This window comes from Camelus ferus, chromosome 20, assembly GCF_009834535.1.
Source record: "Camelus ferus isolate YT-003-E chromosome 20, BCGSAC_Cfer_1.0, whole genome shotgun sequence".
NCBI lineage: Eukaryota > Metazoa > Chordata > Mammalia > Artiodactyla > Camelidae > Camelus > Camelus ferus.
Window position 1 is genome coordinate 35,963,709 of NC_045715.1, and position 24,006 is coordinate 35,987,714.

At 42.5% G+C, this 24,006-nt stretch overlaps 1 protein-coding gene across 2 annotated transcripts; it reads right to left on the reverse strand.

The window, feature by feature from the left end:
• Positions 1-1,614: 1,614 nt before the first annotated feature.
• KLHL31 (kelch like family member 31) lies at positions 1,615-22,919 on the reverse strand. 2 transcript variants are annotated; one of them, XM_006182382.3, is made up of 5 exons: positions 22,693-22,919; positions 22,189-22,259; positions 16,171-16,285; positions 7,980-9,184; positions 1,615-6,253 (listed from the first exon to the last, which is right to left on the reverse strand). In XM_006182382.3, the coding sequence occupies exons 4-5, from the start codon at positions 9,149-9,151 to the stop codon at positions 5,521-5,523; spliced, it is 1,905 nt and encodes a 634-aa protein (XP_006182444.2). In that variant the 5' UTR covers positions 9,152-9,184; positions 16,171-16,285; positions 22,189-22,259; positions 22,693-22,919; the 3' UTR covers positions 1,615-5,520. The 2 variants fall into 2 exon arrangements, with proteins under 2 accessions (XP_006182444.2, XP_032319196.1); XM_032463305.1 differs by lacking the exon at positions 16,171-16,285.
• Positions 22,920-24,006: the final 1,087 nt, after the last annotated feature.

Here is a 24,006-nt window from a genome sequence, read left to right on the forward strand (position 1 = left end):
TGCAGTGAAGGGACATGAATCGCTTCCACACCTGACCCACCAAAGATACAGCCTGCTCGGTTTCCCCTTCTAACTGAGGGTAAAGGCGTCCCCAAGATGGAAGGAGAATTTCCGAACGTGGAGCCTGTGGTGAGGACCTAAATGGGAGCACAAGGTGAAGACAGCCAGGTGGAGGGCGAAGGTCCTCCGTTCGTATCACTGGACCGTCCCTCCTCTGGGTACACGCTGCAATGGGGGGTGGGGCTGGAGAGGGGAGAAATGTTTGGTACTGTCATCAAGGTCTTGCTTCTTCCACTTTGGTATGTCACCCCTTCTGGGCTAAATAACGGTCATTTAAAAGACCATCTTTTTGAAGATTGCAGTCAATTTACAGCCGTGGTGGAGCATCAAGGCGAGGTCTGAATGGGAGATTCTCTAGGATGAGTCAGGCGTTTCCCTGAGAGGGATGAGGGAAGAAGCCACCTGGGGTCTTCAGACTAATCAGAGGCTGCTGTGTCCGTCCAGAGGCTCAGGGAAAGTGCCTCCCCGTCCGCACCACTCCCTAAGAAGCAGGTCTGGTCTGAAGCTGGGTGGAAGGTTGGTGTTACATGGGGAGTAATGCATTCCACACCTGCATTCACCGACTGACTGTGAATGTGGCCAGGAGGGAAAGCAAAGAGGCCAACCGAGCAGGGTGTTTCCAGGGGCCGCAGATCGGATCTCCCCTCTCCCTCAAGGCCTGTTCCCTGTCCTGAAGTGGACCTTCTCCTGTGCTTCCACACCGCCTTGATGGGAGGGAAGCCGGCAGTTGGGTTTGAAGATCTTTTCACCTCTAGTCTTTCTCCCAAGCTTACCAAGTACAGCATGTGCAAAATGGTTATTCCTTAGACACACAAAGGCATTACTTCAGTGTCATGAAATAATTCCACATGTGTCGTGAACTAGATCGCTGCTATGTGAATGCAGGAGGGAGTGTAACCCCAAAGGGAAGTTCAAAGAAAACCTGAAGGAACTCTGGGGCCCCTGAATCAGATCCTCAAAACTCGGCTTTTGTTTCTGTTTGGAGGCCAATCCAATCTCTTTACGTGGTCATGTGGCTTGGAGACATTTAAGAAAAAGTATCACTGACATTTAGAATTTTCTAGAAATAATGAAGATGGCCTCAAGTGACTAACTCAGGCCAGAGGCTGAGCATCGCAGGCTGGCTACGTTTCATTTGCTCATTTGGACGCTAAGGTGGAAGAGGGAGACCGTGAGGGTTGGTCTGTACAGTTTCATGTTCTAAAAAGTGGTTTCATGGCAAACAATGACCCCGACTCTGTACCAGGTTGGCTGTGGTCAGGGTGGAACCGAGACCAGAGGCCACACCTGATCTACATGCCTTCTCTGTCGTCAGGACTGAGAGGCAGACCGAGGCTTTTGTCTGAGTTACAAAGCAAGTCACTATGGATGTTTTATACTTTTTTTCCCGTTAATCTTCAAGTTATTAGGACAGCTTTTCAGTTATTTGTCATTTCCTTTTTTGTTGGGTTTTGCTGAGGTGAATCATCATGAAAACTAAATAGAGAGGGAAAAAAAGCCCACGAACCCCACCCCACCAACCATCCCAGAAAAGACACTTCAGAACTGCCCACATTCGATCACTAAGTCCTTCCTGAATACAGCTTTATTGATGGTGAGGAGGTTACAAACATGACATTTCTTTTAGTTTGTTGTTCCTTCTGTAGTACAAGAATGTTTTAAGCAACCGAAAATTTAAGCCAAAATTTGCTGAATAAATACAGAGATTTTTAAGGAGTATTCAAGACAGGGATTTTATTTCAAATACCCCGAGAGGGACATTTAAATGGACTTTACCCTCGGAATGTGCTGGAGGGTACATCGTGAATATTTGAGAATCTTTAGTTCTCATAATTACCACAGAGGAGTGTTCAGGAACCTAGTCTGTTGTTTTTGAAGTAAGAGAAGAAATACTGAAAAATCAGTCGTTTGAATGCCACCATGTGCTAGAGAGAATGTCCATCAGTGACTGGGGTAGGGAGGGTCGTACCTCCTTCAGAGAAGACTCGTTCGGAGGAGAATTCAGAAGCATCATCAGAGTAGATTACATAAATTCATTTCTTTGTAACTTGGGGAAAACAGTAATTAAATGAAGTGATTTTTTTACCTAGTCACTCAGATGAATTCTGAAGATATTTGGCCAGGAGAACCAGCCAAAAAAAAAAAAAAAAAAAAAAAAAGAACCTATCAAAACTTACATATTTCCAGGCAAACCTCTATTTACACACCTGTTTGTATAATGCACTTCCTGTAACTGCTGCTCTGCCTTAGATTACAGTACCATCCAGCACATCCTCACATCCTTATTGCCTCAGTCGTACCTGCTCGCTCATAACACCCCACTGCCATCTGATCCTTGTTTAGAATTATATTCATCTGCACCAGCAATGACCTTCGATTCATAACCATTCTTACAACATGGGAAGTAAAACTAAAATGCAACCAGCGCCACTAAAAGCAACTAGTTAGTGCATTAGGGATAATAACTTGGCACCAAGAGCCTAACTAAAAACGGACAGACTACCTGACAGTCTGGCTACCTGGACACTTTCACACCAGGTCTCTGGCCCTTTCAGAGAAAAAGAGCTTGAGTTTTATTATTCTGCTGGGTCACATGTTATTTCTTGGATATGCTGAACCTGTACTTTTATTTAATCACAGGACTCTGGTCTTACAAAAATAACAAGCCCCTTTCTTTGAGAAAAATACAAGGAGGTACAGGGTTGGATCCTGAGACTTGGGACTGTGATTGAATGTAAACTTAAAACGTAATAAAAAAACGAAGTAATTTTTTTCAGCTGGAAAACATGGAGAAATCGCCACGTTTTCCAGGAACAACTGCTTCAACAGCGGGGTCAAAGAGTGTGTTTCACTTCCTTGTGGAAGATGACAGACGTGACTTTGATTCCAGATCTTTTCATGTCTTTCAATTATTCGTGCAGGATGTTCCAGGATGAAAATCTTTCACCAACCCTTAGGTTTCATGATCCCTACCAATCTGTCATTTGAGAAATTCTGAAATTCCAAATTCATGTTGGTCTTGGTTTATTGACCTAACTGTTGAAGCAGGAGATGTAACAGCAGTGCTCCCGGGAACCTGGGTACCCAGATATTTGTATGCTCTAAGTCTTCAGATAACCCATGTAGAACATACGGTAAATGGTCATTTCGAATGATTTATCCAGCTTTAACACATCTCCAGGTTCACCTCCAGAAAGCCACTGCCTAGTTTTTGCACACCATATTTTAGCAAGCTCTGATGGATGAAAAATTCTCTCGTTTCAGCATCGTTCCTCCTTCTTCCATGATAAAATGTAACAACGGATGAATTTTTATTTCATTCCAGCCTTAGGTCCTCTACTTCACAAGACTTCTAGGATCTCAACGGGAGACGCAGCTATGGGTGAGCATCAAGGAATTATGTCTATCTGCCCACGTATGATCAGTAATCCATAATACATCACTTTTTTTTCTCTTGCAATTAACAATATGCTATCGGCTTCTCAATTGTATGAAAATATATATTTGTACCAGACTAAAAGATGTCATGATCACCCTCACATAGGCTTTGGAAGTCGTGGCCAAAATAACTTATTAAAAACGAGAAGTTAATTTTACTGGTGGTGCTGCAGGGAGAAAGTCTACATTAGGTCGTACATTGGTGACTTGAGAGCTCAGTGATGTAACTTGCTCCACAAACTAGTTTCTCATGCAGCTTTATTTTTTGACCTGGGCCAATAAAGAATCAAGAAACAAATCTGCTCTGTACTTGGAGAGGCTCCTCATGCCTTGCATGGGGTGAGGAACCAGCCCAGAGGTTTTACATTAATAATGTCTTGTTCTCAACCCACAGTGTTCTAGCCTTTCCCTGGGTGTTACCATTAAATACCCAGAGATAGAACTTTTCATAAGGGGCAATGATATAAAATTGTTCCACGAAGTGTACTATATGAACCACTTTTCACAGTTCGAATGAAATATTTTAAATATAAATATTGTAACTCCAGCAATGACCTATCTATACAAGGTGGGAGAGGATGGGATGAATGAAAACCCAGTTATATTGCCATGGGTCTCATGTGTAACCATTTAAATAGTTGGCTTTTCAAAATCTGCTTGCACATAACCCATGATTATAGGCCCTTCCTCTCCAAAACAAATAAACTATCAAAGAATAAAAAGATAAATTATAAGAAAGGAAAATATGTATAATTTACTACCATCACTCCCTTGCTCCAAAACTTGGCAAACATACAGGAAAAAGGATATAGAGTGGATACACTTTAATTTGCAAAGCTAATTGGGAGCAGATGAAATTTAAAAATATATAATAGAATGGGTATATATGATCCTAACATTTATGTGTGAAATGAATGTGTTAGGTTTTTTGATTAAGAAATCAGGACTGATACGAAATGGTAAACAATAACATTTATCAACAGGAGACCCCATTCACCTCGCTATTGCCAAATCCAAGAATTCCCAAATATTACCTTCGTCCTCACCCCTCAATGAGTGGAAGAAATCAAATGATTATTATGGGTTGTACAGCCTTCAGTCCACATAAGCTTTAAGTTAATGCTCCTCATGGCCATAGTTTTATTTGGGGTTCTTCTGGGGGTTTTACATGAAGGTCAAGGTTACCCTTAACCATTTGGTGTAGTTTTTAGGGTGAGGGTAATATTTGCAATTCCTTTCATAGGGGACCAAGATAAAGTGCAAATACTTCTAGGATAAATAACAAAATGATTTAAATTACACTATAAATTAAATGACTGATGTCAGTTCCTTCTTTGAGAACAGGATTTTATGATAGGAAATACTTTTGGGGCCTGAGGCACGCTAGAGGAGGGAGTCACCCCGAAACCAAAGCGTCAGCTTGTCAGCCCCGGGGTGGAATCCCCGTCACTTTCCAGTCAGACTTTGTCTTAAGCTTTACGACTTTTTTCATGGGATGCCTTTCAGAATCCTTTACTCAGGCGTAGGGTACAGAAGAAACTGCACTGAAACACAGAATTAAATCTTAAGTCCTTATGGATGCAGACAGATTTCCATTTGAAAATAAAGCCTATAAAGGAATATTTCAAACTTCCTTAAAAAAAAGAGGATAATAAACTGTACGTGAAATCTCTTACTCACATAAGCTTCGTGTGGACTAAAGTGTAGCAGCACAATCTCAGATGTGGGTGGAACCGCTCTACCGCTGGGAAAGATGCCCTTATGGAAGCGCCTACCGCGAATTCTGTCTGCCACCCAGTGGCCGCCGAGATAAATGGCTTCTTCCCTTTGTTGGCTATGGCCCTGTATTTTGCTTTAAAAAAAAAAATCGACAGAGGTAGATGATGCCAGACCAGCAACTGAAACCCATCAAGACAGATGCCTCGATGGATCTGAAGACGCCACTGTAGTAAATGTTACATATCTTCCTTTCCGCTAGCCCACAGGGGCGCCCCGACGCGCAGCTGCACCCCCAGCCCGGGTTCAGATGCTGACGGGCACGGAGGACACCGAGCTGGCGCGGGACTCCCGGGTCACGTGGTTGGGCATGGCGAGGGTGCAGCACGACACGCCCACGGTGGCCTCGGGCAGCTCGTCGTCCTCCGTCCACTCGTTGAGCTCGGGGTGGAAGCACTGGATGCACTTCTTGTACTTCCTCTCGCCCTCGTTCCAGCCGCCGACCAGGTAGGCGCGGCCGTGCAGGGCCGAGGCGCCGGCCGTGCTCACGCCCATGGGCAGCGGCGCGGCGTAGCTCCACTGGCCGGCGGCCGGGCTGAAGCTCTCCACCGTCAGCACGTCCACGCGCTCGCCGCGCGGCCCCACCTGGCTACCGCCCATCACGTACACGCGCTCGGCCAGCGCCACCGCGCAGTGCCAGCCCCGCGGCGTGCTCAGCGGCGGCAGCTCCTGCCACGCGTCGCGGGCCGGGTCGTAGGCGCACACGGAGCGCGAGTACGCGCCACCGATGTAGCCGCCGGTCACCAGCACGCGGCCGTCCGCCACCGCGCTGGCGTGGCAGCAGCGCGCCACCTCCAGGGGCGTCTTGGGCTGCCACTGGTTGGTGGAGGGCACGTAGCACTCGAGCGAGGCCAGGCTGCCCTCGGCGTTGCGGCCGCCCACGGCGTAGAGGAGCCCGTTGAAGACGCTCAGGCTGAAGTGCGTGCGCTTCTGGGTCATGCCGGCCAGGTGGATCCAGGTGTTGAAGCGGGGATCATACCTGGAAGTGGCAGAGGAAGCGTGACAGCCTCGGGGGCGGTAGCGGGGGAACCCACGTGATGCCCCCAACCGGAACGTGGGCGTCTCCACAGTCTCCCTGCGAGGAGGCCGGGGACCCGGCGCAGCTTCTCACCTGGAGCCTGCGAATTCGCCCTCAACCAGGAAAAACGTGTTGGGAAAGGCCAGGCAGGCCTGGGTGACTCCCTCTCCTACCATTTATAAAACCCCTTCCTTGATCAGGCCGCTTGGAGACCATCACACAGAGACCGACCTCCAGTCCCCTTTTCCTCCATATTCCGATATCCAGCGTCCCGTAGGATTTAGGGGATGCGCACGTGGGGGAGGGGTGGAAGCCATTGGTGGAATCAGAGAAGGGAGCACGACCACATTAAAGTCTGTTTCACAAATCTTCAAACACCAACTACCCCCAGCTCATTCTCACAGCTTAATTAAGATAAAAGTTGGCTAACTGGGTTTCTCCATTTCTCAGAAACCCTTTCTGTTCATACACTTCGGGCCATTGCAACAGAAAAGCTAAGTCACTGAGTCTTCTATCATCTGTTTAGAGTGAGAGCAATAGGACTCATGTCCACAGGCATCAACAAAGCCTTAACTTTTGATGTTTCTCTATTTTCTGGCACTCAGTAGACGCGATTTTTTTTAGTTTAGGGATATATTTTTTTCAGTGTTCAACATTACAGTTATTATACCGTAAGCACTGAAGTTAACACTGCAAAAAAGGTGGCTTGAGTACTAACAGTTATCAGCAGGCGGACAGCAAGCACTCATTGTAAACTAATGCTTTCCTGTCTCTATAGTTCAGAGTATTGTAAACACAGAACAGACTCTGTCTGTTTGATGTGCATTCATGTTTTGGTCTCATTTGACCTCCACATCAAAATTTAACCATAGTTATTAGTTAAAGGCTAAAAATCAATTAATTGTTTGGATTCGTTTAAATGATACACATACATATAATTTTTAATGATTTACTATGCAAATTTTCAGGTCTTGCTCGTAAGTTATGTTTGATTTTGTGCTACTACCAAAACAGAAACATAACTTTCTGAGCATTTTATGTATATGGAGGTTTAATTTTTTATTGTAATATACAAAAATTACATGCATTTGAATTCCATTTTCTGCAGGATTTATTATGCTTTTACTTTTTGAATGCATCAAAAATGGGAATGGGATTCAGTTTTAAATATATGTTTTAAATTAATTTAGCTGTCACATTTTTAATGATCTCATTCTGTTTGCCAGTTATGAGTCTGACAGTCATCAGTAGCTGTCACTTAAAAAAAAAACTTTGCATCACTTAAATCTTTCTTACTACTTAGTGATAAAAACTAAATTTGCACCCAGTTTCTTTCAAAAAGGCAGTGGTATTGTGAAGAGCACCCTGACTAGAAATGATGAAATGTGAATTCCACTTTCTAGTGGTATAAATTGTCTGGGTGTCAGATTTCTCACATGGAAAATCAGAATCACCGTACCTTCCCTACTCACTTCATAGGCTAATTCAGGAATGTAGAGTGCCTAATATATGTGAATGCACTTGGTATAATGTGAAGTGCTCTGTATATGTAATGTGGCATTATTTTTATTGATTTACTAAGCCAGTGAACTAAGCTAATAGACATTGTTAGTTTAATTTACTTCTATGTCAGGGCAATGTCCTCATAATATAGAACCATTTCCATTCCTAATAAAAGAGCCAGTACCTGCAGAAATTGCTGACTGCATGCTTGGCTTGATTTCTTGCATCATTCTGGTCTTCACCACCGGCTACATAAAGAAATCCATCCATCACAGCCACACACTGATTAAAACTCTTAGCTGGCATTTCCGTAAGCTTGCTCCATCCATTTTCAGGGTCTCTATACAAGACATCTCTACTAAGGGACTTTTCAGTAAGGCCTGGACGGCCCCCCACGGTGACCAGGACACGACAGCCCCCACGGATTCTCGTGCGCCTAGACTGCAGTGTGTTTTGATGATAGGGAAGTAGGTGGTAGTTCATAGCATCTACAAGAAGCTTATGACAATCAGCATCTTGCATCATTCTTGGTACCGACTGAACGTAATTGACCAGGTCTTGCGCAGAGATGGTACCAAAGCGAATATTGCTCAGAAGATCGGCAGCGTATTTCACTCTCTTTTGGTCAAATTCTAACCATTTCATTGCAATCTGGAATGCTACTATTTCAGAAGGCAACTGTAAGTCATCATCTATAAGAAGTTCATTAATTTGCTCAAATGTAAGTTTCAGAAACTGATCTGATTCAGCAAATTCAAGGAAGTTGTCCCGGATAAATTTTTGGGCTGCTGCCTTTGCATTTTTCAGGGAGTAGGTTTCGGCAATGTTAGCAATGTACATGCAATTCTCAACGCTCATCTCTCGTATCAGAAAATCACTGCACATCTTGACGAGGGTATGGATCTGAAGATAAACAGCAGCAGAAAGAATGCTTCCTATTGTGTACAAGGAGAGAGTCAGCTTTCCTGTGTAGGCATATGCAATGACAGTGGCCAGGCCCAGCGGTGCGATGTCATTGAGATCCACCCTTTGCGTCGAGGGGTCTCTTTTTAGGATGTTGTAAAAGTACTCACTGCATGAAGCCATCACTGACTTGTGGACATCAAAAGATTTGGTTTTGGTGCCAATGACTAAGTCACAAAGGAAGCTCTCCTGCCTCATTTTACTTAAACCTTCCAAGAGGTTGGGGCCATAAGAAGCATCCGTTAACTCAGAAGAAATGCAGCTAAGGCCATTGCCTCCCTCCAGGAGCCCATTCAAAGCACTGAGTTTGCTGAGGGGGCTGTCCTCTACAATTATGGTCATCTCATTGATCTCACTTTTGTTCTTTTTGACCGTCTTCTTTTTAGGGGCCATGTTGGCAGACACAATGTCACAGTCAAGAGCTTGCTAAAAAAAAAAAAAAAGGCATGATTTTATTTTAATCGTGTTTTGGACTTTGAAATGTCACATTGAGAAACTTTCCTTTTATATAAGATAGTAGTCTTTTTTGAATACATTTTGAATACAGATTCTATTTACAAACCAAAAACAGATTCATAAACATAGAAAACAAACTACGGTCACCAAAGGAGAAAGGGTGGAGAGGAATAAATTAGGGACTGGGGATTAAGAGACACTTGTTACTATATGTAAAACAGATAAACTACAAGGACCTATTGTATAGCACGGAGGGACTCTATTCAATTTCTTGTAATAACATATAATGGAAAAGAATCTGAAAAGAAAACATATATGTATGTATATGTATCACTGAATCCCTTTGCTGTACACTGAAATTAACATTGTAAGTCAACTACACTTCAATTAAAAATTAAAGTTATAATAAAAGATAGTAGGTTTTTAATGTCATAATGTAAGTTGGTTAATTCTCAAAAATGAATTTAGATTTACATTAAACTAGATGCACATTATATTGACAGTTTACTTCAGCATCAATTACTGAAGACAGTTCTAGACAGATTTATGTTACCAAATGATACCTCTCGACAGCTATGTTGCCAACTAATTTAATGCAGCAGAAATGACCAAATACTCTCTGATTTAGCTGTGTACAGTAATTATGGAATAATAGTTAAAGATCCTTGGAAGGACTTAGTTTACTTTCAGGAAAAAGTGAATTATAACTACTCTGAAGTTCTTCTCAGTAAAATACTGTAATACTAAAATTCAGGAATTCATGTTAAGTGTAGACTATATATTAGAATAAATGCAGCTAACAGTTGATGGATAATAATGTATTATTTCATGTGATTTCTCCTCTACATAGTCACTAAAATAATTTCCTGATGAATGAAATATCTAAATGATTCACATGCACAAATTTACACAAGGACTGGAACAAAGTAGTTTAAAAAAAATCTTAGACTAAGAAAGACCCTCTTAAGCATAACATAAAATCCAGAAGCTATAAAAGAAGACTGAAATAGCTGAATATTTAAAAAAAATGAAAACATATCTATAAAACAATACCAACTATTTAAAAGACAAGTATCAAACTACAAAGACAAATATTTGTAATGTTTTTGACAGATAAAAGGTTAAAGTGAAGTTAACATGATATATAAAGAGCTCCTATGATTAATAAGTAAAAAGTAATCTGACTAGAAAATGGGCAAATGCGATGACCAAGTCATTAGGCTGTTCACAGAAAATAAAAGACAAACAGTTAAATTTTTAAAAAGCTAAACTAATAATAATCAGGGAACAATCATCTGAAACCCAGGGATCCTTTTTGTGTGTGTGTGGTCAAATTTTGCTTATCAAATGATTAAAATATTTTAAAATATTCAGAATATCAGATATTGGTGTGGTACTCCACATGTATTGTTGATGGGAGCATAATTGATACAATCTTTTGAATAATAATTTAGCAGCCTAGCAAAATAAAAACCATTTTTATGCTTTGACACTAAAGTTCTAAATCTACTAATGTACCTCTTAGAATATATTTTTATGGATGCTCACATATTAAGGACAGTAACAATTTCCTATTATTAAAGTTATAGATATTTGAACCAGTTTTTAAACCTATTTGAACTGCAGATTTAGCTCTATAATGTAGCTCTGAACAGCTCTAATATCAAATGTAGACTTGAAATATATTAAGTTTACCAAATAAATGCATAGCAGGTTACATTATTTTAGCCCTTAAAAACTGAACACAGTCATCAGAAGATGCTACACTGGGGCTTTCAAGTGGATGTTATCTGCCGCCATGATAGCGCTCACTTTCTTGTAACATTACTCGTACTGCTTCTTTCCTCCCATTTTTTCTTTTCTTTTCTTTTTTTTTAAATTTCACTAATTTTAAAAATTAAAGTATAGTGGATTTACAATGTTGTGTTCATTTCAGGTGTACAGCAAAGTGACTGAGTTATACATACACACATATATATTCTTTTTCAGATTCTTTTTCATTACAGGCTATTACAAGCTACTGAATATAGTTCCCTGTGCTATGCAGGTCCTTGCTGGTTATCTATTTTGTATATAGTAGTGTGTATATGTTAATCCCAAACTCCTAATTTATTCCACCCTCCCACCCCTTTCCCCTTTGGTAACCATAGTTAGTTTTCTATGTTTGAGAGTCTATTTCTGGTTTGTAAATAAGTTCATTTGTACCTTTTTAAAAAACGATTCCACATATAAATGATATTATATGATATTTGTCTCTGTCTGACTTACTTTACTTAATATGATAATCTGTAGGTTGATCCATGCTGCTGCAAATGGCATTATTTCATTCTTTTTTATGGCTTAGCAGTATTCCACTGTATATATATAGTATATGGTAGCATTCACTTTCTTGTAAAATGACTGGTATTGCTTTTATTTCATTTTTTTAAGTTGCAAAATCAGTATGTGTGATTCAGCAGTTCACAGTTTGTTATATATCACTCCACATAATTGTATATGCTTATGCAAACTTGTATCTGCATAATTTGAGCAGTGGTGTGCTGGTAAACCAACTCTCTAGGGGGAGAAAAAGCCCTTATTTGTAAGGTGCTGATTTCTTTGGTACAAATATACTCATTGTGGTTGGTTTTAAGCTATCAACCACCAGCTCGCTAAATTCTTGAAAATGTAAATTGGTTCTCATGAGCCAGAACAAGTCAGCTCCAGCACACCACTATCAGAGAACTAATATCAAAACAAGTTTATGCTATATTATTTAACAGTTTTCTTTTCTCACTTAGGTGTTCTCATGTACATCTTCCCATGTCAGCACAGACATAAATTTACCTCATTCTCCATAATAGCGGCATAGAATCCCACGGTAAGGATATATAAAACTTAATCATTCTCTTGTTGATGGACATTGTTTAGGTGTTTTATAGATTTTGAGGGGGATGTGGGGTGTGGGTGGGGATGTGTGCGTGTGTGTGTGTGTTTTAAGTCTCACCGCTGAGCTCACCCTGAGGGGTAAAACTTAGCTTTGATCCCCCTTGAAGGTCTTCAGTGTATCTACTGGAATATATGTTCTTAAAAGTTCCATAGCTTCTCTATTGTGTTTGTTCCTGTTTCTTTCCATGTAGATGGAGAGTAGCAGGTCGGTAGGAAACAGAGACAATCTGTCTCTTTGCCAGGGCTTTTGTCTTCCTCATTAAGCTCTAGTTGTCATGCTATCTCACATCTATCACTTATATCTGTTTATATATAAACTTATAAACAGTTTACAAGACTGTAGCACCCGTGTCCTTCCTCATTCTTTCCTGGCAGCAAGCCCACATGCGTCCGTACCTTGTGAAATAGATTTCAACCCACCATCATTTTAATTTTCAAATGCATTTGGCTTATGTGGTGAGTGTCCCCTTGTTGGATTTCTCTGGGGAAATGTTTTAAAAATTTTGTTCAGCAGGTAGTTACCAGACACCTACTGCCATGTGGGCAGCATTGTCCTGGGAAGGATGGAGCAATATAACATGTAATTTACGTTAGATAGACGAAAATGACAAGTACAAAATGAGAAAGTAGGAAAGTATGGCAGAGTAACTTGAAAAAAAAAAAAAAAATACCCATCAGTTTCTACCACTAGGGGCACAAATGTGTTTTTGGAAGAAGCCCTGTCTGTTCTCCGGGAGGAACCCCCAGGGTCAGTTTTTGACTCACGTAGATACAGGGCTTGTAACCACTTACTGTATTGGAGGAAATCTTGAACCTGAGGAGTCATCTGAATGCTTCAGACTTTGATGCTGAATATTTGTTTATCCATTATTAAAAGAGCATTTCATTGGTAGCACATTGCGTGGATATTTCAATGACTGATGAAATAGGTCACCTCCTACTTAGTGTGGATTCATGCCCCAGCTCCGGAGCTGGGTTTCAGAGCCCCACCCCTGGGGCACTCTGTGCAAATCTTCATTTGCTGGATCAGAGTGAGGTACAGGACGACCTGGGAGAGGGCTAGAGGGGTGGCAGGGATTCGGGGCGGGCCAAGGGGCCATTGGCCATTTTCCAATTCAGTATTTCCAATTAAATTCAGTAGAATTTCCAGTTTAAAAACAGAGGGATCTCAGTATTTAACAACTGGAACTACACTGAAAAATACTTGTCCTAGGGACAGGATGTCATTCTTCTAATATTACTTTGATTTTAATTTTTTTTGGTTTGTTTCTTTTGTTGGAAATGAAAGTTTTTGGAGAAAAGAGAGGATCCAGCCTCAAAAATCTAATGATATGCTGGGGTGAAGGAGACAATTCCAAATAAAGGAGTGGCTAGTAGACTCTTAAGAGCAACAATATCTGATATCCCTTTTTAAAAAAATGTATTATTATTATTTTTTTTTATTTTGAGGGCAGGAGGTAATTAGGTTTATTTATTTTTAGAGGAGGTACTGGGGATTGAACCTAGGACCTTGTGCATGACTAAGCATGCACTCTACCAGTTGAGCTATACCCTCCCCCATGTCTGATATCCAGTTTAAAAATCTCCTTTTTCTACATTGTAATTCTCTTATATTGTCTTTAATTGAGGTATTCTCAAGCATCCTTAATAAAGTTTGATAAATCACCAACTAGCTCGCTCTTTGCCTTTAGGAAGTTCACGTAGTAGAGTTGTGAACACCTCAGCCTTTGAAGAAGACTGCCTGGGTTTGAGTAGTAGCTCTTGGCTCCACCACTGGTGAAAAAGCCAAGTGAAGTTCCTATCTGACAGATGGTCCCAAAGATAGAACCTATAAGCGGGGGTGGGGGGTGGGAATGGGGGTGGGGTGGTGGCAAGAATGGGGAGAAAAATAGGGAAAACTATCCAGAGATGCTAGGGAGTTTAAAAAAAAATGGTTTTGTAACAGAGTCAAGAGTTGGAAAAAAGGAACAGCAACGTGTTTCCCCCCTTCCACCTCCTTTTGGGGGGAGAGGTGGCTTTCTGGCTATGAGTAGGCTGCCCTTGGTACCGCACAGGGCAGCTGCATCTCCAACAGAAAATGCTGCTGCATTGACGAACCAGAGGACAGAGCTTGTGGCAACCACGTCCACTGGAAAGTGAGGTGGGAATTCTGGAAAAGAAAGAACCTAAAAGAAGGAGCCCAGTAGAAGCTTAAATCATCAGGAAGGAATGAAGAGCATCAGAGATGATAACTATAAAGAATAATTTTTTCTATAAAGCTCTTTAAAATACATTTGACTCTTCAAAGCAAAAATGATAACACTGTCCCGTGGGTTCATAATGTATGTAGATGCATGCGTAAGACAGTTATAGCATAGAGGAGGCGGTGATGGCGCTAAATGAATCTATACAGTTGCAAGTTTTCTGTATTTTAGGTGAAGTGGTACAATAACTTACATAGCCTGTAAAAATTTAGCTTTGTGTATTGTAACCTCTAGAGTAGTGCTGTCCAATCCAACAGAGATATAATATGAGCCACATGAGCAGTTAAAAAATTTCCAGTAGCCACATTAAAAAGGTAAAAAGAAACAGATGAAGTTAATGTTAATAATATACCTTATTCAACCTAATATATACAAAATATCATTTCAACATATAACTGCAATAAAATTATTAATGTGATATTTTACATTCCTTTTTTTCATACTAAGTCTTCGAAATCCAGGGTGTATTTTATGCTTGCAGCACATCTCATTTTGTACTTGCCACATTTCAAGTGTTTAATAGCCACATGTGACGGATGACTATAGTATTGGACAGCAGAGCTCCAGAACAACCACGTAAAGAATGCAAAGTAGAGCTGAAAAACCAATAGATTAAATGTAAATGCATTCAAAAGACAGCAGGGAAGTTGGAACAGAGGAACAAAAATTAGAGGGGACAAACAGAAAACAAATAATTTAATGGTAACCTAAATTCAACTATATTAATCATTATATGAAATGTTAATGGATGAAATATTCTAATTAAAAGGCACAGATTGTCAGAACGGATAAGAAAAGCAAAACCCAAATACATACTACCCACAAGAGACTCATTAAAATATAAAGACACAGATAGGTAAAAAATAATTGGTAGAAAAAGGTTTACTGTGAAAATAGCAGACTTAAAAAGACTGGAGTGGCTATATTAACAGTAGATAAAATACACTTTAAGAAAAAAAACTGATGATAAGGAGGGAATTATACAATGTTACAAAGGCCAATCCCTTATGAAGATGTAACAGTTAAATGTGTTTGTGTAAATAACAGAGCTTCGAAATATGTGACGCAACAAGTGACAGAACTAAAGGGAGAAATAGGCAATGCCTCAGTTATATTTGAAAATTATAACTTTCCCAGCAACTGACAGAACAGCTAGACAAAAAATCAATAAAGGTAGAGTTCATCTGAACATTGTTAATCACCCTGACTTAACTGATATTTCTAGAACGTTACATCCAACAACTGCAGAATAGAAATTCTTCTTGTGTATACATGGTCCATCACCAAGACAGAGCCTATGCAGGGCCCCAAAACATGTCTCAGTCCATTTAAAAGCACTCATCTCATATAGAATATGTTCTCCGATCATAGTGGAACTGAAGTAGAATTTAATATCAATAAACTATCCAGGAAAACCACCAATATTTGGAAATTAAACAATATGCTTCTAAATAATCCATGAGTCAAAGAAGAAATCTCAAGGGAAATCAGATAGATAGGATTTCAAACGGAATAATAACGAAAATACAAGAAGATGTGGCTTTCCATAGACTGCTAACCTCTTAGAGTCTCCACTGACTTACCTCTAAAGTAAAGGTCATAATGGTGCCTGCCTGTAGGGTTGTCCGTGAAAGCTTAGTGAGATAAATGTCTGTACAGTATTTAGGATCTTGCCAAAAGTGAATGTGCAAAAATTTTGAATTGTTTTCAATAAAATCAACAACTCCTTGTTAGCTGTGTCTTTGGGAATAAAGGAAGTAACCCGTTTAAGGTGAAGCCTGTTACCTTTACAAAGTGATTCTGGGGTGAAGCCAATCAGTGGAAGCTGCCACCAATGGAACTGCAGTCATGAGAATCAGGAGGTGACCTGGGACAGGCCAGCAGCAGCCAGGAGAGATTTCTGGAATATGTAAACATTTCTAAGGGATTTTTGAAAACGCCAGGGAGACGAGTGGAATTCATGCAATCACACAGGCTGAAGAACAGATTATTTTTAACTTCGATTTGAATGATAAGAGTAAACCTGGAAATTTAGAAACCTTGGTTTTTAAAAAAAATTTTTGGGGGGCGGGGGGTAATTAGATTTATTTATTTATTTTTAGAGGAGATACTGGGGATTGAACCAGGGACCCCGGGCATGCCACGCATGCGCTCTACCTCTTGAGCTATGCCCCACCCCCCGCAGGACATTGATTATAGAAGCAAAACAACAGATTATCTGAAACACATTGAATCTGTGAGCCTGGATTTAAGAATCCTAATTGAGGAACTGTTTTGCTGGGGTAGAGAGAGGATGGGAAGGTTTGCAGGTAACAAGACTCTTGCTGGTTTCAGTAAAGAAAGGTTTTTAAGAGGTGTAGGTACAGGAGGGGGAAGGCCTTCAAAGCAGGGGAAATGCCTCTTGTGTGACTTGGCATGGGAGGCGCAGACTGGCTGGAGTGAGGGGGACAGGTGGGCAGGGAACATGAGGGCAATGCATAAAGGATGCTGGATGCCAGGAAGGGCTTGGACTTGGTAAGTCAGTGTGCAGTGGAGAAGGGGTAAGAAATCTCCAGGAAGGAGAGGGCACACTGAGGTCCTAGTGAAGTCAGTCACAGTTCCTCCATGGCTGCTTCCCCTTACTTCCTGTGGCCGCCTTCTCTTTCCTCCGGAGTCGGGCTTCCTGCTGCCCTGGTGTTCCCATGGAAACCCTCGTGACCCTCTGTCCCCATTCTCTTCCCTTGTCCCATTTCTCCAGAGCCCTGCTGGGTGACACAGGATCCAGGCTAATTCATCAATGGGCAGAGCTACTCTTTCTCCCAGATACGCACGTTTTGGGGTGGCTTTTTAAAAAAATCAGTGTCCTCCCATGACTCACATACAATTTCCACTATGGAACATAATATTTTTTAAAGGAATATTATATTATTATTGAAAGACTATTGACTAGCATTAGTCAAACTAAATTACTTAATCTTAAACATTATTAATATTTTAATGTACATATATTTTTCTTAAGAAGAGACGGCTTTTAGAGCCCTCAAAATCACTTTGTAAAGGTAACTGGCTTCTCTGGCTCTTAGAAGCAGGAGACGATTTAATAGACTATTGAAATTGGAGCCTGCAGACCACTTCCTGGTGGTCATCTTTTCCCAGATCTGCTCATAAATTCAGTCTTTCTTTACTAGTAGCTGCCATTCCATCCCAATCCTAAGTCTGCACCTCAGAGGTGAGGCATCCACCCACCTGCCCAGGTGTTCTCAATCTGTGCCGCCTTTCCAGTAACATACTGCAGACCCCCTGGAGGAGCCTGGGGAGCAGGATCGCTCCTCGGAAGCAGGGCCGGGCTCTGGTGTGGTCCTTTAGGCTGCGGAGATGCTCACCACCTCCTGCATCCTGGTAAATGCTCTTCCCCTGGTCCTGCTCCTCCGTCCCCTAGGGAGACAGGGCTCCAACCACTGCTTTTCTCAATTGAAGGAGGCCTGCAGGCCCTCAAGGATGGTTGGGCAGCCGCAGCGTGTGCCTCGGGCCCTTCTGCAGGGAAGACCAGCTCCCTCCTCGTGGGGGATCAAAGCCAGAGGCCCTGTCTCATCAGGCAGACGGGGAAGCCTTTGCTAACCTTCCAGGTCCCTCCCTGGGGCCTGTCTAACGCATCACCGGGTGCACACACACTCACACTCACTCAGCGTGCCACGTGCGTGACCCACCAGCATTTTTCTACAATCAAAGCAAAGGCAGCCTTAAAGAAAAGAAGTTACCAGAGGGCAGCCTCAGGAGTGCATGCATGAGAGGGAAGGAGGAGCAGTTTATTTCATTTCCATTCACTCATCTGGTTATGGGGCTGGGCCGCCAGGCTGATGCTGGGGGCTTGTGGAGGGCGATTAGGAAGAAATGGAATATTCACAGAAACGGAAATATTTCCTCAGTCCTGAGGTCACGTGTGAAAAGGTAGTCAAAGCAATGTGCACAGGAACTCTCACTGTGTTTTCAGTTATAAGATACGTAATTTTTACAGTTGTACATATGTTCGCTCTGCATCCCGGGCTCGTACTGTAAATGATCCCGAAAGATGGTCACGGTGCTGTCAGAGCGTGGCTGCGAGGAAGAGGCAGAGGTTACAACGGTGAGTTGCATGTGTACGGTCCTCTGCCATCCGGAGTATAACCTAGGTGTTCAGTGATCAATTTTGAAAGCGTTCCATTCTTATTGATTCAGTATTATCAACTCAAAGTTGGATGAGGGTTTTACTTATTGTTGCTATTTTAAAAGCTTTTCTCTTTTTCTGATGAGTGAGTGCCTTGGGGCCAGCGGCTCCGGGCCTCCCTGGGCTTGGCAGCTGGGCAGTCACCATGGTTCCCACACCCCAGGGAGGGCTTTGACTGCGGTCGAGGTCTGCGTGGTGAGGACACCAGCCTTGCTGAGCTGCCTCCAACAGTTTCAAGACTGTTTCTCCATTTTTCCTGAAGCAGGAAGGGCTTGATCCCTCCTCCCTACCCAGAGGGCTCTAATGAGTTGCTCCCCGTGGGATCAGAGAGGAGACCTGTAGAGGTGCCCGGGACCCCTAGTGCCAGGACGCGCTGGACGGAGCAGATCGAGCCACGGCAGCTGCGCGTGTGTAATGGGATGAGCAGCTATTTGGGGGCACTGCCAGAGCCCTGTCCCTTCCCTTTTTGAGTAAAAGAGGAGAGAGCACAGGGGCAGAAGCTTGTAGAAGGCTCCCTGTGCTGCTGGAGCTATCCCTTTGTTCTGCGGAGGGAGCCCAGAGAATTCTCCTTCTCTGCTCGTGGACCCCACAGCCCTCTTCCCGCTCTGCTCTGTCCGCCATCGCCCCGGCAGCCTCTCGGGTCCCCTGGAAGAGCTGCCCATCAGAAACTGGGCAGAGGGACACCAGGGGTGCAATCCACCCTCTCCTCCCCTGCCCACCAGCGATCTTGGCTCTGGTGTCATTTCTAGGGTGTTCGTGTCATGTATTCCACACCTGGGCCGTTATGGGAGCTGCACATTTTTCATCATCTTTTGTATGAAATTCAGGGACTTGCCTGAAACCCAACTCAGATTTAAGTATGTTAATGATTAATTCCTAAATATAAATCACCAAGCATGAAACTGGACTATGTATTAAATATAAATAATTACCTCCATTTCTACCTCAGATAGTAAGTATTCATTATTATGTATTAATTGAGCCCTTACTGTGTGCTGAACCCAGCACGATCTTATTTTTTTTTAATTTAAGCATCATGGAAATCCTAAAAGGCAGATAACATTATGTTCATTTTACAGTGAACAGGATATTTAAAAAATGCATCCAGGGTCACACAGTGCACAGGCAACATGTAGTTGAGCAAAGATTCACACGCAGATTGAACCCTGCGCTCCCATCTTGCCCTTAAATCCAGGGCAGGTTAAAATCTGTAGCAGGTGAAAAAGTTAGCTCCTCCCTGCATTAGATGGAGACCGACTGAGGTGCAATCAAGTGGATAAAATCGAAGTTTGGATCCGGAGCACACGAAAGGGTTCTTTATAGCTCCAAACGGTGAAATAAAAGACCTGCCCTTTTAAATATAAGACACATTTGTTTGGGGACAATCAGGGCCTGTGGGCTGGCTTCTTTATTCTCTTAGGGGTAAGAAGGCTATGGAACGCCAATGGTTTGGGTCAGCCCCAAGTAGAAATAGGTTCCAGGAAGTCTTGCGTGAGTTGGGTGATCAGAGACTCGGACACTTCCTTTTAAGTGTTAGGTTGAATATAAAAAGACAAATATTATCAATTTCTTAGGGCTCAACTTGGCTAGAAGCCCGTTCTCTGTAAAGCGTGCAAACTCTATACATGAAGCCAGCTTCTGTCCTCCAGACCTAGATACAGGACGTGAGGACCCAGGGCTAAAATGTTTTTTGGTTTTGTTGCAAATTTTAGTAAAATAGCTTTCTCCTTCCTAGCCTTTTGGGTGTGTATGTTAAGGTTGTGGGAGGTGAGGCTGGAAATCTAGTTTGTAAGACGCATGTCTCTTTGGCTGTCACAGAACTAAAAATTAGGTTTTGGTGTTCATTTTACTCTCCCCATCTCAGGGACCTGTGGCAAAAATTTGACCTTTTAGGATTTCAGCTTAATCATCTGTCAGATGAGGAGATATGTACCTTTCAGTCCTAAAATTTTCAAAGAGTTCAGAATAAACAGATGGCTTTTGCTGTCAGAATTGTCAAAATCTGGTCTGTCTCGCTTCTCCCCTCAATATGGCCCTTTAGAACCCTAGAATCAAATCACAATCAGATACGAAAAGCCAACAGAGACAGAGAGTCTTCCCCTGGGAGTCGTGCATTGGGTCTGAGTTGCCAAAATTAGCAAATAAAAAATAAAAGATCTCTAGATCACTTTGAACTTCAGAAAATCCACGAGTCATATGTCAATATTTAAGTATATCCCGGATAGTATTTGGGACATATTTATACTAAAACCTGGTTTGTGGTTTATCTGAAATTCAATGTACCTAGGTGTCCTGTATGTTATCTGGCAACCCTTTTCTGGGTTGGGCTTCAGGCAAGTCCATGAATTCCATGAAAATTTCTGGAATCTTATGAAGACATGTTGTGCATATGTGTTTATGTGTATTTTTTCTGGAAAGTGGGCCCAGAGCTTTCAGGGGTTCACAGAAAGGTCCATAACCTCAGATAGACCCAGAACCAAGACATGGGAACGTAACGCTACCTCTTCTGTGGGTGGGCAAGTCTGCGAGACAGGCTCACACTCAAGTCCCTCCTGGCCTGAAACAGATTTCAGCTGGAAAGTCCTAGACCCGCTCGCAGAGAAGCTTTGCCACTTTATATTTAGGAGCCCTCTCTTTCCTGCTCCCTTCCACCCTGGCCTCCTGGGAGAGACTCTACCCAGGGCAAGCTAAGAAGCCATGTGTGCCAAAGTGTCACTGTCACTCTTAGGCCAGAACCAGCTGGGATCCCAGAACATCTTCTTGCCAAAGGGGCGTCAGCTGGGCCCGCTCCCTATCCCTGCCACATTCCAGCCACTGCATGTGTCCCGGTCGTCAGCCTGCCTCCCGGAATAGAAACAGCCCAGCCCCTGCCGCTTGCCATTTTAAGTGAAGTCCAACTTAAGGGGGGTGGGGGGGTGGGTGGCGGTTTCCACTTTACTGTTTCATTTCCAAAATGATTTCTAGCATAAAACATGTCAGTATGGCCATATGTGCACATTTGGAACAAAAACTTGTTTTACAGTTCAATTCAAAGTTGTTCTTTTTTTGCAGGAGGATTTCTATCCTGGCAATAGGTTATATTTCTGGGAATTCCAAGAGTTGCCTAATTTATTTGTACCAGTCTCAATAAAACTGATTACATTTTTCTAACCTTCTCAGATACTAAATGTCCCTGATGATTCCAGATAAAAATGGAGACAGAATTCTAAACTTTATGGACAAAACCAAAGAATTTGATTTCCCCCCACTTCTCTATAAAGTAGAGGAAGAAAAACCTACATTAGGCTCAGAGACTTAAAATTATTGTTAGAAATTACAAGTAATTTTTTTTATTGCTTTTAAAATACTTTTTAATGCTTTTATAAAGCAGCTTTATCATGCATGCTTATTATAATGACATTTTCTTAATCTAACACATTCCTTAGATTTCAAGAAAATGTTTTCTGGCTCTCAACTTCAGGACGGGGGCAGGAGGATCTGACCCCCCGTAGACCTCCCTCGATGAAATGAATCCACGACCGCAAACACGCAGACACCCCACCCTCTCCCCTACATGCCACCCCGTACACACCCCGGGATCTGCGAGACCAGGATTGGAGACTGTGGCCCCAGCTCCTTACCCTCCTGTGTGAGTGGCGTCCCCGACTTGTGATGATGAAGATTCAGCAGCAGACTCCTTTTGAGAAGCAATCTGTGGAGAGAGGGGGTGTGGTGTGGAGAGGGAAAAATCCGCTGGGGAGCCACCAGCAGCCACCTGACAAGGCACAGCAGCAGCAGCAATTTTTAGAGTCACCCTTTGCCGCCCCACTGGCTACCACGCCTGCCCGACAGCAGTGAGAGCCCTCCTCTTCCTCTCTGGCCTTCAGCTCCAGGCCACCCCGGGACAGAGGGCGGAGCTCTGGGCAGTGGAGAGGGCTTAGGTTTCTTAACCTGCTCAGCTATTAAAAATCAAAAAAAAAAAAAAAAAAAAGCCAAGAGCTCAATCAACCTGGGGGTGAGAAAGGGAAATGAATTAGGTGGGCATTTGATTGCTGGAAGGCGGTATTAGAGTGTGAGTACTTGGTAAAAGGAAGGGAAGGTTGTGGATGAAAATGAGCTTCTAGAAAGGTACATAGCCTGATCACCTGAGGTCCTTTGAGAAGACTGGGTTTATAAATAGACAGCTCTTTAGACGAGGAGCACAGGGTGGCTGCCACATGGCTCCCGCATCACTGGACTCATCGCAGAGTTCAGCAGAGTGAGGTTCACCACCAGGCCTTTTTATCCGGTGATCCGCCAGGAGGTCTGAGCTCAACACACCGGCATACATGCAGCTCGGGGAAATACTCTGGCAATACCCAATGTAGAGGGTGGTAATTGACCACGAGCTTTAAATAGGCACCAGGAGGGTGAAACGGCTGCTAAAAACGTTAACCTGATATTAGGCTGCAATCATAGAAAAACAGATCACGGAAAAGAAATGTTCTAATTATTCTTCGTTAGTCAGATCATGCGTTCAGCGTTGCTTTGCTGCCCGGGCACACTGAGAAATTATTCTGTCTCCTGAAGGAGGTGGCTGGAAGGAAGCTGTGTTTGCTGGGATCATCGGCAGAAAAGTAGGGCTAAGAGAGGACTCGGGAGGGGTGACACTGCTGGGTGCAAGGGTCTGGGGGGCTGTCGTGCAGCAAGGGGACTCAATTAAAAATTTTGTGGCTTAAGATGTCATAAATTAAGCCCAATGGGTAGGACTTCCAGGGAAATAAATTAAAAATAAGGAAGGAGCAGTTTGATAACAAATGGGTTCTAGTGGCGGGAAGGAACCAGTGCCCTGTGATTAGAAGCATGGAAGTCAAGAAAGGTACAGCACTGGGGCAACGCAGAAGGGACTCTCCTCCCCCGGAAAGTCTCTGGGATCTTTCCAACCCTAAGACTCTGTGATTCTACATATATTTGCCTCTAGTTCTCCTGACCCTGGTCAACTCATTGGATAGCATCTTAGTGACCACTGCTGTTTCAATTCCAGTCAGCTTCCTTGTAGGGAAATCTATTTTGTTTTTTTTTTAAATTGAAGTACAGTCAATTACAACGTGTCAATTTCTGGCGTACAGCACAATGTCCCAGTCATGCATATTCATACATATAGTCATTTTCATAATTTTTTTCATTAAAGGTTATTCCAAGATATTGAACATAGTTCCCTGTGCTCTACAGAAGAAACTTTTTAAAAATCTATTTTTATATATAGTGGCTAACATTTGTAAATCTCAAACTCCCAAATTTATCCCTTCCCACTCCCTTTCCCCAGTAACCATAAGATTGTTTACTATGTCTGCGAGTCTGTTTCTGTTTTGTAGATGAGTTCATAGTGTCCTTTTTCTTTTCTTTTTTTTTTTTGATTCCACACATGAGTGATATCATATGGTATTTTCCTTTCTTTTTCTGGCTTACTTCACTTAGAA

What these genes read in the sequence shown, in the direction of transcription:
- KLHL31 (XM_032463305.1), bottom strand. Translation starts at nt 9,151, where the DNA reads ATGGCCCCTAAAAAGAAGACGGTCAAAAAGAACAAAAGTGAGATCAAT. An exon ending in GCAGTCAGCAATTTCTGCAG is followed by an intron (nt 6,254 to 7,979) that starts GTACTGGCTCTT and finishes TGCCACTTCCAG; the next exon opens with GTATGATCCCCGCTTCAACA.